Source organism: Apostichopus japonicus, chromosome 3 (genome assembly GCF_037975245.1).
Source record: "Apostichopus japonicus isolate 1M-3 chromosome 3, ASM3797524v1, whole genome shotgun sequence".
In the NCBI taxonomy this organism is placed as follows: Eukaryota; Metazoa; Echinodermata; class Holothuroidea; order Aspidochirotida; family Stichopodidae; genus Apostichopus; species Apostichopus japonicus.
This window is the reverse complement of record NC_092563.1, coordinates 19,202,883-19,217,273: the sequence shown is the minus strand read 5'-3', so window position 1 is coordinate 19,217,273 and position 14,391 is coordinate 19,202,883. Positions and strand designations below refer to the sequence as shown.

Below are 14,391 nucleotides of genomic sequence, written 5' to 3'. Positions count from 1 at the left end.
CATCAGTCTTCAGCCCCCCCCCACTCAAAAGTACCTTCCTACGCCACTGAAGATTACAATAATCCATGAATGGCTGAATATAGCCATTATAGTATAACACACATGTAGGGATGTCGATAAATAGTTTAATTTAATTCTTCTTAGTGCTATTCTACTACTTATGGTATTACAAACAAAATCAATTTGATCATTCCATGTAAGATTTGCATCAATCCTGACACCTAGAAGCTTCTCTGATGAAGTATTACTTAGCAGCTCGTTATTTATCATCACATTTAGATTGTTGGAATTTAGAGTAATTTGCTTCTGTTTAGAACATATTAACATGCTTTTCGTTTTCTCAGTATTAATAACCATCTTATTTTGCTGACACTAATTGTATATATGTTTAGCATCTTCATTTAATTTAATAGAAAGCTCATCAATACTCTTATCACTAACATGAAATGTAGTATCATCTGCATACATATCCGCAGAACAATGTGCAAGACATAAATCTAAATCATTAATATAAAGTAAAAATAAGAGTGGCCCAAGAATTGAACCTTGTGGTACACCACTTGTAACGTACATTGGGGTTGATCTTTCCCCGTTTGAAAATACACTTTGTGTTCTGTTATGCAGATATGTCTGAAACCATTTAATTGATGTATCTGAACATTGGTAAATTTTCATTTTTTCTAATAGGATATCATGATCTACTAGGTCGAATGCTTTTCTTAAATCTAGTATATTTGAATAATGATGACAAACCGTGTATATAATGATGAACAATGACAAATTCACAAATATGTCATGCCATTGTCAATTTTGGGCACTTAAAAGACACATATGTACTGTTTTATTTTAATTTTATTACATGTTAATTATTATTTATTTTTAAAATATTTTTCCATGGAAATTGGATTCCATGTTCCCCTCGCTATCTCTGCAAACAAGTAGAAGAGTTATGTGGTACCTTTTTTATGGTTTGTACAAGTTATCGTCTGTACAAGTTATCGAAAAAATAAACACCTTCGGTCTATTCAATATTGTTTAATGCACAACTCGCCAACATTTTTTCTTTGGAGAGTCACTTCTTTCCTAGCCTTTATTAAGGCGTATCGGCCACTTTTTCTTTGCCAAATGCGCTGGTTCTTACTATTCATCACGCTTATGAGCGATTCGTTCCTGTGATTGCACCGGCCTCTACAAAGCGTATAAGTAGAACGGTGAGCAAAATATAACAGCCGTAGCATTTTCTAGTTTTATGTAGGGAGACGCATTCGCGTGCAGAGTCTCCTTCTTTCCCAGGAATAGTCTTTGCTACACACATGAGTTGTTACATGCAGTCAGGACTCAGGACGTAGCGGGAACGTTCAGAAAGGGCACGCGAGTTGAAATCAGAATCCGACTTAATCGTGCTTTTGGCATGAACTTTTCCCAAGTAGGTATCACAGTTTGGTTGTAAAAGATTCAAAATTGCATTTGAAATGAATTTTGAGAACGACTTGACTCTATTAAGCTTTTAAATTTTAAGCCTAACTTAAAAAACCTGTTGCATGTTTCCTTATGTTCTATCTATAGCCTGTTCCTCATAAACCATTTGCGCGAGTATTATGTGCTATCATTCATGAAGTATCATTTCAGTGTGTTGCTTTTACCATATCTTCATATGAGGCATAGGTCTAACGTTAGTCTAAGCCTAGGCCTAAATGTTAGTCCTCAATAACAGCAAGCACTTATGAAGTCAAAGACCGCACGTCAATACGGCTGGACATACAGACACACTTGTTGTAAATTTGGCAGGTTGTATTTTGCAATGTTAGTACTTCATGTAAAATGTTGGAAAGGCTCAACCGTCATGCATAGGCCTAACTAAGTTAGGCCTAACATACATAGGCCTAACTTGTCAGTGTCAGTTAATAGATACAGTTGAGGAACTTTAGTGAATTTCAGCAGGTGTAACTGCTATGCTAGGTGTTTGGTAGTGTTTACATGTCATATGCAACAATAGATTGTTGCAAGGACCAACAATGTATTGCTTATTATTACACTTTCTTTTTTTCATGGACAGTGGGCGCCTAAAGGACACAGAAGAACAGCAATATGTTCCTGTACTCGTTGACCCTTCAGAGGGCTTCAGCCATCATCCAATCCATCCATGGCAACTTTGACGGTTCCAAGCAACAGCAGATTGTCGTGGCTCGTGGCAAAATCCTAGAACTGATCAAGCTGGACCCAAACACGGGGAAAATATACACCTTACTCAGTCATGAAGTCTTTGGGGTTATCAGGGCAATCATGGCTTTTAGGCTCACTGGTGGCAACAAAGGTATCTTATGTAGAAGCTTTAAGATGTTATCACAGACTTTGAGACTTTAACATTAATAGACACTTTCCTTGTTTCCTACGAGATATCCCAGTGATTTTGACATTGACTTAATTGTACAAAGCTGTGTCCATTGCAAAAAGTCTTTTAGCAGAGGCGTTGCATTTTGTGTACAATCTATTTGATGGGATTAATTTGTTTTTTTGTTGGAATTTTAGGAGGCAGCAAGGTAAAGTAAACACTTGTGTCTAAAATCACATGCTTTAGCATTGCAGGTCCAGCTTGGCATCTACATAATATGTAAGTAGTATAAGTAGTTTGGTTGTATCAGAATCAACCTAGAAGAAACTCTCTCTTGTTGTAATAATTTATGCATTAGAGTTTGTGTGTGTGGTATCACAGCAATGATATGTGAATTATAACGTCTCTAAACCTCTTCTCTCTGCTTGCTTCCTCCCATAGACTATGTGGTAGTTGGATCAGATTCTGGAAGGATCGTAATCTTGGAGTATGTAGCATCAAAAAATGCCTTTGAAAAGGTGAGAATGAGCTCAGGCTTTGATTTGACTACAGAAAATTATTCAAAGAGACAATACAGACCAATATAATTGAAAGTCAAAAGTATATATATCATGAATTTTTCTATTTTAAGAAATGGCAAGGGAGGGTTTGGGGAGGGGGGAGAGGTTAGGGCTTTCAGGTAACAGTAATCTATGCAAGTTAGCAAAAGTTAAGATAACATCAATTTACTCCACAAAGGGTAAACCGTATACAAAATTATATAAAATTATAAATAGGGATGCACCAGATATCCGATCCGGCCGGACTATCCGGCCGGATAGTGAGCAATGTTCCGGTTCCGGCCGGATATTTGTCAAAATCTGGCCGGATCTTTTTCAAAATCTGGCCGGATCTTTTTCAAAATCTGGCCTGAATCATTCCTTAAAAAGGTGTTGGTATTAACTTAAATCAATGGAAACTATTTCCAAAAAATAATAAAAACATTCAAAGTAAGGAAAAATTAGGTTTAACATGTTTAATATAATTTTCTCAATGGTCTGACCCACTAAATGGGGTCTTAATTTCCCCTTCTTTATAATATGCGTATACCTCACCTAACATTTGCTCCTTGTTTCATACTTCTACTTCTTATTAATGATTTTCTTTTGTGTAATGAAAAAATCCGTCCCGGCCGGATTTTATCCGGCCGGATTTCATGTACTATCCGGCAAAATCCGGTTCCGGCCGGATCCAAAAATTTGGATCCGGTGCATCCCTAATTATAAAGACATGTACTAACAATCCTAAAATAAGACAATGGTCAAGTGAAGAGACCGGAACAGTCCTAGCAAAAGGTACCAAACAGGCAAGCACTAGCCTTTGAATTTTAAGTTATGAAGTTTTATGCATTGTGGAATAAATGAGGAGGATTGTCGATTTGTACAGGCCAATGGCAACCACAACCTACCACTTTGATGGATCACCGCCCTGTCCAGAAGCACACGGAGTGGGTGGCCATAATCTTGTCTTGTTTAAACTCTAGGAGCTGTTGGTAGCATGTTGCCAAGGTTATGGATCAGTCTTTCTGTCTGTCTTTCCTGTCATCTCCTCCTCCCCCCCCCCGCCTCCCCTTCATCAGTTCAGGTTTTATTAAGAGGTTACTTTAGTACAGAATGAGGTAAATACCATATCCTTGGACATGATGAATACTACCAGTTCGCGCTTCATCTGAAAAATAATGATGTAAATCTGGAATATAAATTCTGATCCAAGTATTGGTGGTGTATCGTTAAGTTAATTGTAAGCTGCCCCATTTCTACAGAAGAGCCTTTTTCCACTAATGAAGAATGAGAGAGAAGTATGTTTCTTCTTGAAGTCCACAATCTGTCCTTATAAGTTTTTTTTTTTTTTTAAGTAAATGAGGTCAAGTAAGGTTGTGTATTGCTGGCTCCTTTTTGAACAACTTTGCTTTTATGTAGAGGCTTTTGCGACATCAGATTTCAGCGATCATTTTATTTTCTGTATGATCAAGTGATACCTTACTCTTGTTTTAAAAGTCATAAAGCACTGTGTAAGGGCACTTGAAAAATAATTGAGTTTCTAAACTGGAACTTTCACAACCACTTAAATATTTAATTTTTTTTTGCATTCAGCCTTCAGATTACTTTTAAGTGTTCTTATGCTTAAACGGAAAGAAAATAGTGAATAACTTGGGTATTCCATTTTCAAATCCTTGCATACATTAATTAGGCAGATAATTTCATTCACTGATTAAGGCTGTATATATGCTCTAGCAACAATAATCATGGTTTTCACTGACCGACAGGTACATCAAGAGACGTTTGGGAAGAGTGGTTGTCGTAGAATCGTCCCTGGTCAGTTCCTAGCCGTGGACCCCAAGGGTCGTGCCTTCATGGTCGGTGCCATCGAGAAACAGAAACTTGTGTACATCCTCAACAGGGATGCCCAGGCCAGGTTGACCATATCTTCCCCTCTAGAAGCCCACAAATCCAGTACTTTCTCTTTTCATATCGTCGGAGTCGATGTTGGTTTTGAGAACCCCATGTTCGCCTGTCTCGAGTTTGATTATGAGGCAAGTTTCAAGTTTTGTTCCATCTATATGTTTTGTTAATACAAGTGTGATGATTACTTATTTTGAATCAGATGGGAGTTTTCAGAAGAAAGTAGTTTGAGAAATAAGGGCATTTAATAGCCCACCGGTCAATCCTGTCAAAATTGGCACTAAAGGTTACTCTGAATTTCAGCATGGAATGCAAGTTGATTTTGTGGTAGGTCCTCACTAAGTCTTGTAAAGTCTTGGTTTTCCTTTTCTTCCATGTTTTCTGAACATTCAGTCTTCATTTTGCTGTGCAAACCTCACATGAACCATGTTAATGTTTCAGAACTAAATGTGCTGCTGTCTTGCATAATTTGAATTGATCTATTGTTGTTCATGCTGGTTGCTATTGTTGTTCATGCTGGTTGCTATTGTTTGAATTTATCTATTGTTGTTCATGCTGCTTGCTATTGTTTGCAGGAGGCAGACAGTGATCCCACAGGAGAAGGAGCACAGAACACCTCTCAGCTGCTCACCTACTACGAGCTGGACCTCGGCCTCAACCACGTCGTCCGCAAGTACAGCGAGCCTTTAGAAGAACACGGAAACTTCCTCATCGCAGGTAAGATGCGGAAATGGGCATTACCTTACTTAATCCATGAAAGTTGTTTCCATCAAAAGTAAAGAAGAAAGAGCTCGGTAAACAATAGCCATTGAAAACAGTTAGTACCCCAGGCAGGATTAGAGTGGCAGCCACTTAGCAGTGTAGCACAGGTCTTGCCTTAATTTTGTAAACTTTCAACAACTCGATGGGAGTTGAGAATCGTTCCTTCAAGCAATTGGACATGATGAAATACTTCCAGTTCGCGCTTCATCTGAATAAGAGTGATGTAAATCTGGAATATAAATTCTGATCCAAGAGCTGCCTAGGTAATAATTTATGGAGCATCGCATAGCACTTTCCATACAAGCAATTTCTGTACAAGTGCAAAGATTTATGAGCAGATTCTGTAAACAGATACCATACTATTATGTAAGAGACATAAATCCAGAGCCTTGAAAACCCTCTACACAAAATGTGAACACCAAGATATTTCAGGCTGCCTGTCTGTACTAATAACCTAGATGGAGATGGAAGTGAAAGAATCTCATTCAAACATCAAGGTATAGAATCCTGTTGAATTGTTTCTTCGTACCGTTATGATGTAGTGTTTGCTCCATACAGATGTCCCATTGCAATGCCTTTCTGATATCGTCCAAAAATCTGTACATTGTCTGCCAATAGAGGGGTCACTTCCTCGTTACAACTCAAGTTTTCAAGCCAAGGAGCTGGTTTACCTGATCCTTGGATTTTTTTTTTCTCGTCAAACCTTGCAGTTCCTGGTGGTAGTGATGGTCCAAGTGGAGTCCTGGTGTGTTCAGAGAATTACATCACATACAAGAATCTTGGAGACCAGCCGGATATAAGAATGCCAATTCCAAGAAGAAGGGTAAATTTGGTTGATTTTCTCTCAAGGACAGTAAAGAAGTATATCCGTGTTTTAACTGGAACCATAGTATGTTATGAGAGACGAACCTTGGAGGCTTCAAAACTGCTACACAAAATGTGGAATCTAAATGATTCCCTGCGCCAGACATTAAGTTCAAAGTAATTAGGAATCCTTTTGTCTTTGCATACATGGTATTGCTGGTTACGATAGAAAATGACCAACTTGGCAGACAGTGATTTCACATTGAGACAGCAGTTATCATAAATAATGTAGCTACCTCTTTAAGGTACTAAGAGTTTTGTAACTTGACTACAGTAGTAGCATACAAATCATGCATCGTTTACTTCAAGGGGCTTTATCAATTGTAGCTTGGTAGATGGATAGACTTTATTTAATTAAGAACATGAAACCACATAAAAGTTTCAATAATTGATAATGGGATCAAATTAAATGGTTCCATCTCTCCCCTTGGGGATGAAGTTTGTCGATTGTTTTCTCGTTTCTTCACATGTAATTGTTTCAAGGCATTTCCTCTCTCAAACAGAATGATCTAGACGATCCAGAGAGGGGTATGATATTTGTCTGCAGCACAACTCACAAAACCAAGGTAAGGTTACTGGCACACTTAGGATAACCTGGCCAGTAGGGTAACCTGGCCAGGGACATTTGTCATTTAAATATGTAAAATATTCTTTTGTTCCTTTATTTTAAATAATGCATAGGACTTGATGAAATATTTGACAAGTGAAGCAGTTACCAATGGAAACCAACTGCAGAAATATGTCATTAACATCCTTTCTATGGAAATGTATGCATTTCATTTGGTAGTACTACAGGTCGTATAATCACATCCCTACCTCTCCTCCCCTCCCCCCTCATTCTTCATGAAATTAGACAGTTCGTAGAATTGAAAGTATATATCTTCATGATGCTGCAAGTGATCTCGTGGTCGTTTGAATTAGCTAATGGTGGTGATGAACTTTGTGTTGAAAAAGATGTTCTTAACCTAATTTTAATGTTTTATTTCAGTCCATGTTCTTCTTCCTGGCTCAAACGGAGCAAGGAGACCTCTTCAAAATCACCTTGGAGACGGATGAAGACATGGTCACGGAGGTGAGGATGAAGTATTTTGACACGGTGCCCGTGGCGACCACCATGAATGTACTCAAGACGGGGTTCCTCTTCATTGCTGCAGAGTTTGGCAATCAGTAAGTAGTGAGCTTCATTCCTACAATACCATTTAAATGTGACCCACTCTGTGTTATTACATGCTGCATCTATGTAAGGATTGAACTAAAGCCATCTGTTATTAGCTAAAGAAGACTTATGGACATGAATTGTACAACAGCTGTGACAGGAATCATATTTGAATAATTTCAGCTTGTTTTTCATTAATTACTTCAGTGTATGGAACAATGAACCAATTTTTTGGTTTTGAGTTTTAAAGATAATATTTTGTAGTTTTGTATGGATGAGGGGAAAAGCTGAATGTGATAACACCGTTGTACAAAAGAGACAATAGTTGTATGACACCATCATAGGTTCGAACAGATACCTTTATGGGTGCATTTCAATGTCGGGCTTGTCTTGCTTTGTTACAGGGATGTAAGTCTTCCGTATTTTTACGGAAATCTGTTTTTTTTTTAATTCCGATAAAGTTCCACAAAATTGTACAAATATCGAAGACACAACGCGGCAAAAATGCCTGGCCCGTTGTAGCAAGCTAACTTCAATTTTCACTCATCGATCAAGCAAAATACCATTTCCTGTTACACATCGCATTGCACTGTACAACATTGTGTGTGCCATGTGAACATCGTTGCGTACGTGCGAACTTCAAATCGCCATAGCTCATTTCTGTCGTTGAAAAACCTTGCCTAATTCACGTTGATTCGTAACTGCTGGTGCTCGACATAAGTTTTGGAATTAACGCTTGTGATATTTGTGAGCGCCTAAATCTACGGGATACGCATATGATAGTCGATATTCGTGATCGCTTTCAAATGTGAGACTGTTTTTTATTCCGGATTTCGCTGCGACGTATTCGTTACTTGGAGCTAGCCTAACATAACGATAGTGTGTAAGTAGTCAGAACAAGGGGTAGAATGTGTTAGCGCTAATACTTTTGAGCTAGCCTAACATAACGATAGTGCGTAAGTATTCAGAGCTAGGAGTAGGATGTGTTAGGACGGCTTTCTCCGAATAGTTTTCCAGGTTTTTTTTTTGGCTGCACTTACATCCCTGTTGTTAGTTAATGTTATAATGTCAGAAAGTATTACAGTTGGTTAATATGCATTTTGATGTAATAAATTTGGTAATAAATATTTGGTAATAAATATCTGTTCATTTTGTGTTTCTCTTTTTTGCAGAACATGCAATCATTACAAAACTTCTCAATAAACCAATAAAATTTTTTTATTATCTGATGGTTTGAAACATCCATTGGTACATTTTTCTTCTCTTGTATGAGAAAAAGCAAGATTTTGCTAGAAATATTACTTGCATCTGTGTATTAAGGATTAAAATATTTGTAAAGCAAAACAAATGATGATGGGATACTTATTTGTTATGGCTTGAAGTCAAACCTTTGAGTGCTGCATATTGCTGGGAAACAGTTGGTATTCACACAAACATTGGCTCAAGCAATAGTATGTATTGAACTCTGTGCTAAACAGTTGAGTATCTTGTATAGTCTGCATGCAGTTGTAAACCCTACGCAGTGTCAGTGTCAGTACAATGGTTATGCTTGGTGGGATATTATTACAATAGTGTCTTGGAAATGATGAAGATATTTCGGGTTTTATCTGCAATACTCTTGATGACGAATCTCCTGATCCAAGCCCATCATGATTTGTTGATTTTGTTTTCTTTGGAGAGCTAAAGTTAATGAAATCGCTAGGAATGCAATGTGTGGCCAAAAGCTCGTGATTGTGATTGTGTAGATGATTGTGTAGATGATTGTTTAGATAATGATACAACACTTTTAAATATTAACTCTGATAGTGTTGATCGGTAAGAAAAGAATGGTGTGTGGATATGTATGAAAATTGAGCAGAGCAATAATGAAAAGGGGCAAAATGGGATCAGATTTGGAAACTGGTTTGAAGTCTTTGATGAAGTGCACTTCAATAGTTGTATGACACCATTGTAGGTTTGAACAGATACCTGTATGGATGCATTTCAATGTTGGGCTTGTCTTGCATTGTTAGTTAATGTTACGATGTCAGAAAGTATGGCAGTAGATTAATATTTTTGATATAAGGAATATTATTTGAAAATAAATATCTGTTCATTTTGTGATTCTCTATTTAGCAGAACATGCAATCATTACAAAATTTCTCAATAAACCAATTACATTTTTTATGGTGTGAAACATCCATTGTTAGATTTTTCTTCTCTTGTAGAGAAAAATCAAGCTTTTGCTAGAAATATCACTTTTATCTATGTAATAATGATTAAAATATTGTATGGCAAAAACAAAAAACTTTTTTGAGGTCAATTGCAATGATGGCATTTGTTCTGCTGTTGCAATTCACAAAATATCTCGGAAATTAGATAAAATCATATATATCTTAGAAAAGTGGAGGATGTGGTTTTAAGCTAAAGATGTAGAAAACTTCAGCCACTGTAATCTTTCCCTTAATCCTTTCCATTTAATCCTTTCTTTTAATCCTTTCCTTCAATCCTTCCCTTTCATCCTTTCCTTAAATTCTTCCCTTCAATCCTTCCCTTTAATCCTTCCCCTTTAATCCTTTCCTTAAATCCTTCCCTTCAATCCTTTCCTTTAATCCTTCCCCTTTAATCTTTTCCTTAAATCCTTCCCTTTAATCCTTTCCTTTAATCCTTCCCCTTTAATCCTTTCCTTTAATCCTTCCCTTTAAACCTTTCCTTCAATCCTTCCCTTTAATCCTTTCCTTTAATCTTTCCTTTAATCCTTTCCCTTCAATCCTTCCCTCAGCTACCTCTACCAAATCGCTCATCTCGGTGATGACGACGACGAGCAAGAATTCAGCAGCGCCACTCATCTCGAGGAAGGAGAAACCTTCTTTTTTGCTCCCAGGCCTCTCAGAAATTTGGTGGAAGTTGATCAACTGGAAAGTTTGTCACCCATCCTCAACTGTACCGTAAGTGTCATTTTTTCATTGGCTGGAAATAAGGAATGAATCAAGACCCCTCATCGATGGCTGGCACAAAGTAAACGATGAAATATTGTGGACAATCCCTGCAAAACTTTTGATGATAAAATTGCTTATCCTTGGCTTTGAATGAATGGAGTTTGACTGCTGTGAATGAAAAAAGTGGTGTCTATGTGGCATGTTAGTGTGGTGATGGTCACATTTTAAATGTGTCTATGATAGCAAATAAAAGACAGATATCAAACTAATGACTACCATAGCCTCAACACACTATGTAGAACTCACATCTGTAAGGTATAGGGCTGTAACGGTTAAACGGTTAACCGGTTAACCGACCGAACGGCCGGATAAACGTCCGCCGTACATCGTATAAGTTTAACCGTTTTTGTAATGCCAATTACGCAGTCGCAACGGCGCGTCTTCACATCACTTTATTCCCGAAATAGACCGCAACATTTGCTTGCCGAAAATCACGTAACAATTTGCAAACTTTATCACGCATCCATACAAAAATTTTTTAAGATTGGCGGTACGATTGAAGGGATTACCAAGCGGTATGCGACCCGTGAAGCGCCTATTGTTACCCCGTTCGACAACGTGGCGAGTCTGCATCTAATCCTTTCAAATTTATATTGTATTTAAGCAGTAAACGTTTTCTTTATTATGATGTAATTTCAGTTCAGTGTTCCCTCTAAGGTGCGGGATTCCATTCAACAGACTCAGTAATCCCACAAAACATTTGTCTGCTGGAAATCCCCGCATCGTTTTCTTGCATTCGCGATAAGTTTATACTCAATGCACAACGTATACACTTGACTGTAAAAAAAACTCTGAAACTCAGTAGAGAAATAAGCAATTGTGTACGAAAAGTAAGTTGGTACACCTTTCAAATTAGACGAAAGATCGAGCAAAAAACTTTCGAAAAATTCAAGCGAAACTGGCATATCGTGCTAAATGCAACTAATGTCATGTAAACAAGGCTCTAGTACACCCAATTATGAATAAAACGTAAGAACACATCTGCTGTTAAGCGGCGAAAAAGTATTTTCTAGAATTTCCAAAATTGCGGAGAAAATAATATCCTACCATAGTTTAGTGTATAGCAAATAGCCTAACCACCTCGTCGGTTACGGATCTCACGTAACTACAAAAACACAACTAATTGTATATTGCGAAGTTTACGTTTTCTACAAGAACATGGAAACAATATTAAGCATTTAGTTAATCATGCCAAGTGGCCTTAAACATGTGATTACAAGGTTTACTTTCATGTATCATGTGGAATAGATTGTCTTGTTCATGCGGAGGAGTCAGTTGCCTGTTTTACTTACCTAGCTGTTACGGGGATCATATTTTACCTACTTTTCTTAAACGTCTAAGATAATAATTCTCATAACTTAACCGAACCTTTACTGACTGACCTTATTAATTCTAGACCATGAAACGTTCCTTGGCAACATGCCAAAAAATTGTTAACAACAGGTGTTAGACAGGGGATGAGCTCACAGTTGTTTGGCAAGGTACCTTGGAAAATGTAGCCTACCGTAGTTGTAGTATAGTGCAAGCAATTGTTAGGCAGTCTAGGAATGGGGCTTTGCCGAACGTTGTTTCATAAAATCGCATGTTTTTTTAAGTTTAACTTTTTAATGATTGTAAGCAGTGTTCGACTTATGGCCAAAAAATTGCATAGCAACAAATTTCGACACTTGCTATACAATATTTTTGTTGCATAGCAGTTCCCCAATATTGAATAGCAGTTTTGAAATTACCACAAAACGGACCAAATGTTGGCGATCAATGTATTAACTAGAAAATTTTTGTTTATTATTATTATTTATACTAGTGTTGCTACGATAATCGTTTTCAATATCGGTATCGGCCGATATTTGCAATATCGGCAGAATATCGGTATCGGTAAAATTTTGCCTAATTGCCGATAACAGCAAACCGATATTGAACTTTTCTTTTTAACAGCAGAGCTACCTGTACTTATTTATACTTGCAATGATTTGTTAATCTGCCCCAGACGATCCATTTCTTTAGCGTCAGTTAAACTCAGATTCATTTTCGATTAATATTCATGGAAACCTGACTCTCCGTAACATCTAAAAACACGTCTACAGCGCGAATATAACCAATGACCTTCGTGAACCTTGGCCTACACACAGCATTAGTGCAGCATATATACACTGTACTAACCATTCATTTCCTCAAAGGCCTCCGTGAAGACCTTGAACATGATGCATACAGTAACTGCACAGTTCAGCAGTGTTGGAAAACCTTGTTCAATTTCCCGCGAACACACTGCCGATTTCCCGCCGGTGTTCGCCGACCTAGCACGCGTTACGTGCGAGCATAAAGGCGTGGTGTCCAGGGGCCCGTCTTAGGGCTATGGTGGGGTCATGGGGGAGAACCCCTCGTGATCCTGAGTGCGAAAGCCCCCGAAAATTGTTGTCATTTTTTGCGATGTCTGGCGATGAAAAAATTCGCAGTTGAGGATGCAAAATACTGACAACTTTTTTTTTTTTTAAATTGTCACGAAACTGATGAAAATTTTAAAGTCACAAGTTAAAGTAGCTATATTATGTTATAAAATGAAAAGACATTTAATCTGTCTTTCAATCTTTAAAAAGTGCAACTTACAAAACTTCCGATATTATGAAACAAACAACGTTCAGCAAAGCCCCGTTTCTAGACTGCCTAACAATGAATAGCGTGCACTATGCGTTTAACCCTATACCCAACTACTGTACCACGGTACATGTGCTGCGAATTTGCCCAGGTACCTTCCCAACAACTGTGAGCTCATCCCCTGTGTAACACCTGTTTGTTAACATTTTTTGGCACGTTGCCAGGGAACCTTTTAGTTACGTGAGATCCGTAACCGCCGAGGTGGTTAGGCTATTTGCTTTACACTTAACTATGGTAGGATATTATTTTTTCAGGTTTTTTTTTCGCTATACGGTCAAGTGAATAAGTTGTACATTGAGTATAAACTCAATAAATTATAACTTCTACATTGTGATCGACAGTTCGTAAGTTAAGGTTTGAGTGTTTGCTCCCAAATCTGACTAGGAAATTGTATCGCACAAATCGGCACAATGTGCGATGCTGATTTGGAAACGTCTCGCAAGTTTGTCGTGTTGGATCGCATTTTGCGATGCGATACCGGAAAAATCGAACACTGATTGTAAGACAGATAGATCTCTTTTCATTTTATAACAAAATATGGCTACTGTAACTTGTCATTTCAAAATTTTCATCAGTTTCGTGACAATTTAAATTAAAAAAGTTGTCAGTATTTTGCATCCACAGCTGCGAATATTTTATCGCCAGACGCGCCAAATTTTCCGGGGCGTTAACCCCTGGACCCCCACAAGGGGTTCCACCACATGACCCCACCGGGGGACTACCCCACGCCATTATGCTACGCGTGCTAATTGTGTTTGCTGCGCGAACTCCGCCGGGAAATCGACAGGGTGTTCGCGGGAAATTTTACAATGTTTTCCACACTTACCCCCTACCCTCTGCCTACCCCGCCACAATGCACAAATTCAATATATCTGTGACCCATTGTTGTACTTGTAATTGCGTAGGCCTAGCCCTACTACCGTACACTTCTGTAGTAATCGCTTCCTAGCAACCGACATTCCTAACCTTGGCCTAGCTGGCCTTGTAGTCTAACACTCCATATGATCGCGAACTTCAATACACAATGCCAATATTAAGTAGGCCTAGTAATATTAGGCTTATAACTGCCATACAATGCCTGCGCTATTACAGTAGGGGCTACGCAATTAACGAAGAAATATTTGCTTCAAATATCTCTGTAACAGTTACCGATGAACTGAAAGAGAAAACTTCATGAAAACGCGCGATTCGTCTTTTTCAATGCAA

At 38.0% G+C, this 14,391-nt stretch overlaps 1 protein-coding gene across 1 annotated transcript in view; it reads left to right on the top strand.

Annotated features, from left to right (window-relative positions):
- The first annotated feature begins 1,265 nt into the window (after window positions 1-1,265).
- The window catches only part of LOC139965361 (splicing factor 3B subunit 3-like), a 35,188-nt gene continuing 22,062 nt past the window's right edge, over window positions 1,266-14,391 (top strand). The window contains exons 1-9 of the mRNA XM_071967653.1: window positions 1,266-1,426; window positions 2,057-2,314; window positions 2,774-2,850; window positions 4,638-4,904; window positions 5,349-5,490; window positions 6,246-6,358; window positions 6,903-6,965; window positions 7,388-7,566; window positions 10,317-10,482. Of these exons, the coding sequence (XP_071823754.1) occupies window positions 2,089-2,314; window positions 2,774-2,850; window positions 4,638-4,904; window positions 5,349-5,490; window positions 6,246-6,358; window positions 6,903-6,965; window positions 7,388-7,566; window positions 10,317-10,482 (1,233 nt within the window). The 5' untranslated portion in view covers window positions 1,266-1,426; window positions 2,057-2,088. The remainder of the gene's footprint in view (window positions 1,427-2,056; window positions 2,315-2,773; window positions 2,851-4,637; window positions 4,905-5,348; window positions 5,491-6,245; window positions 6,359-6,902; window positions 6,966-7,387; window positions 7,567-10,316; window positions 10,483-14,391) is intronic.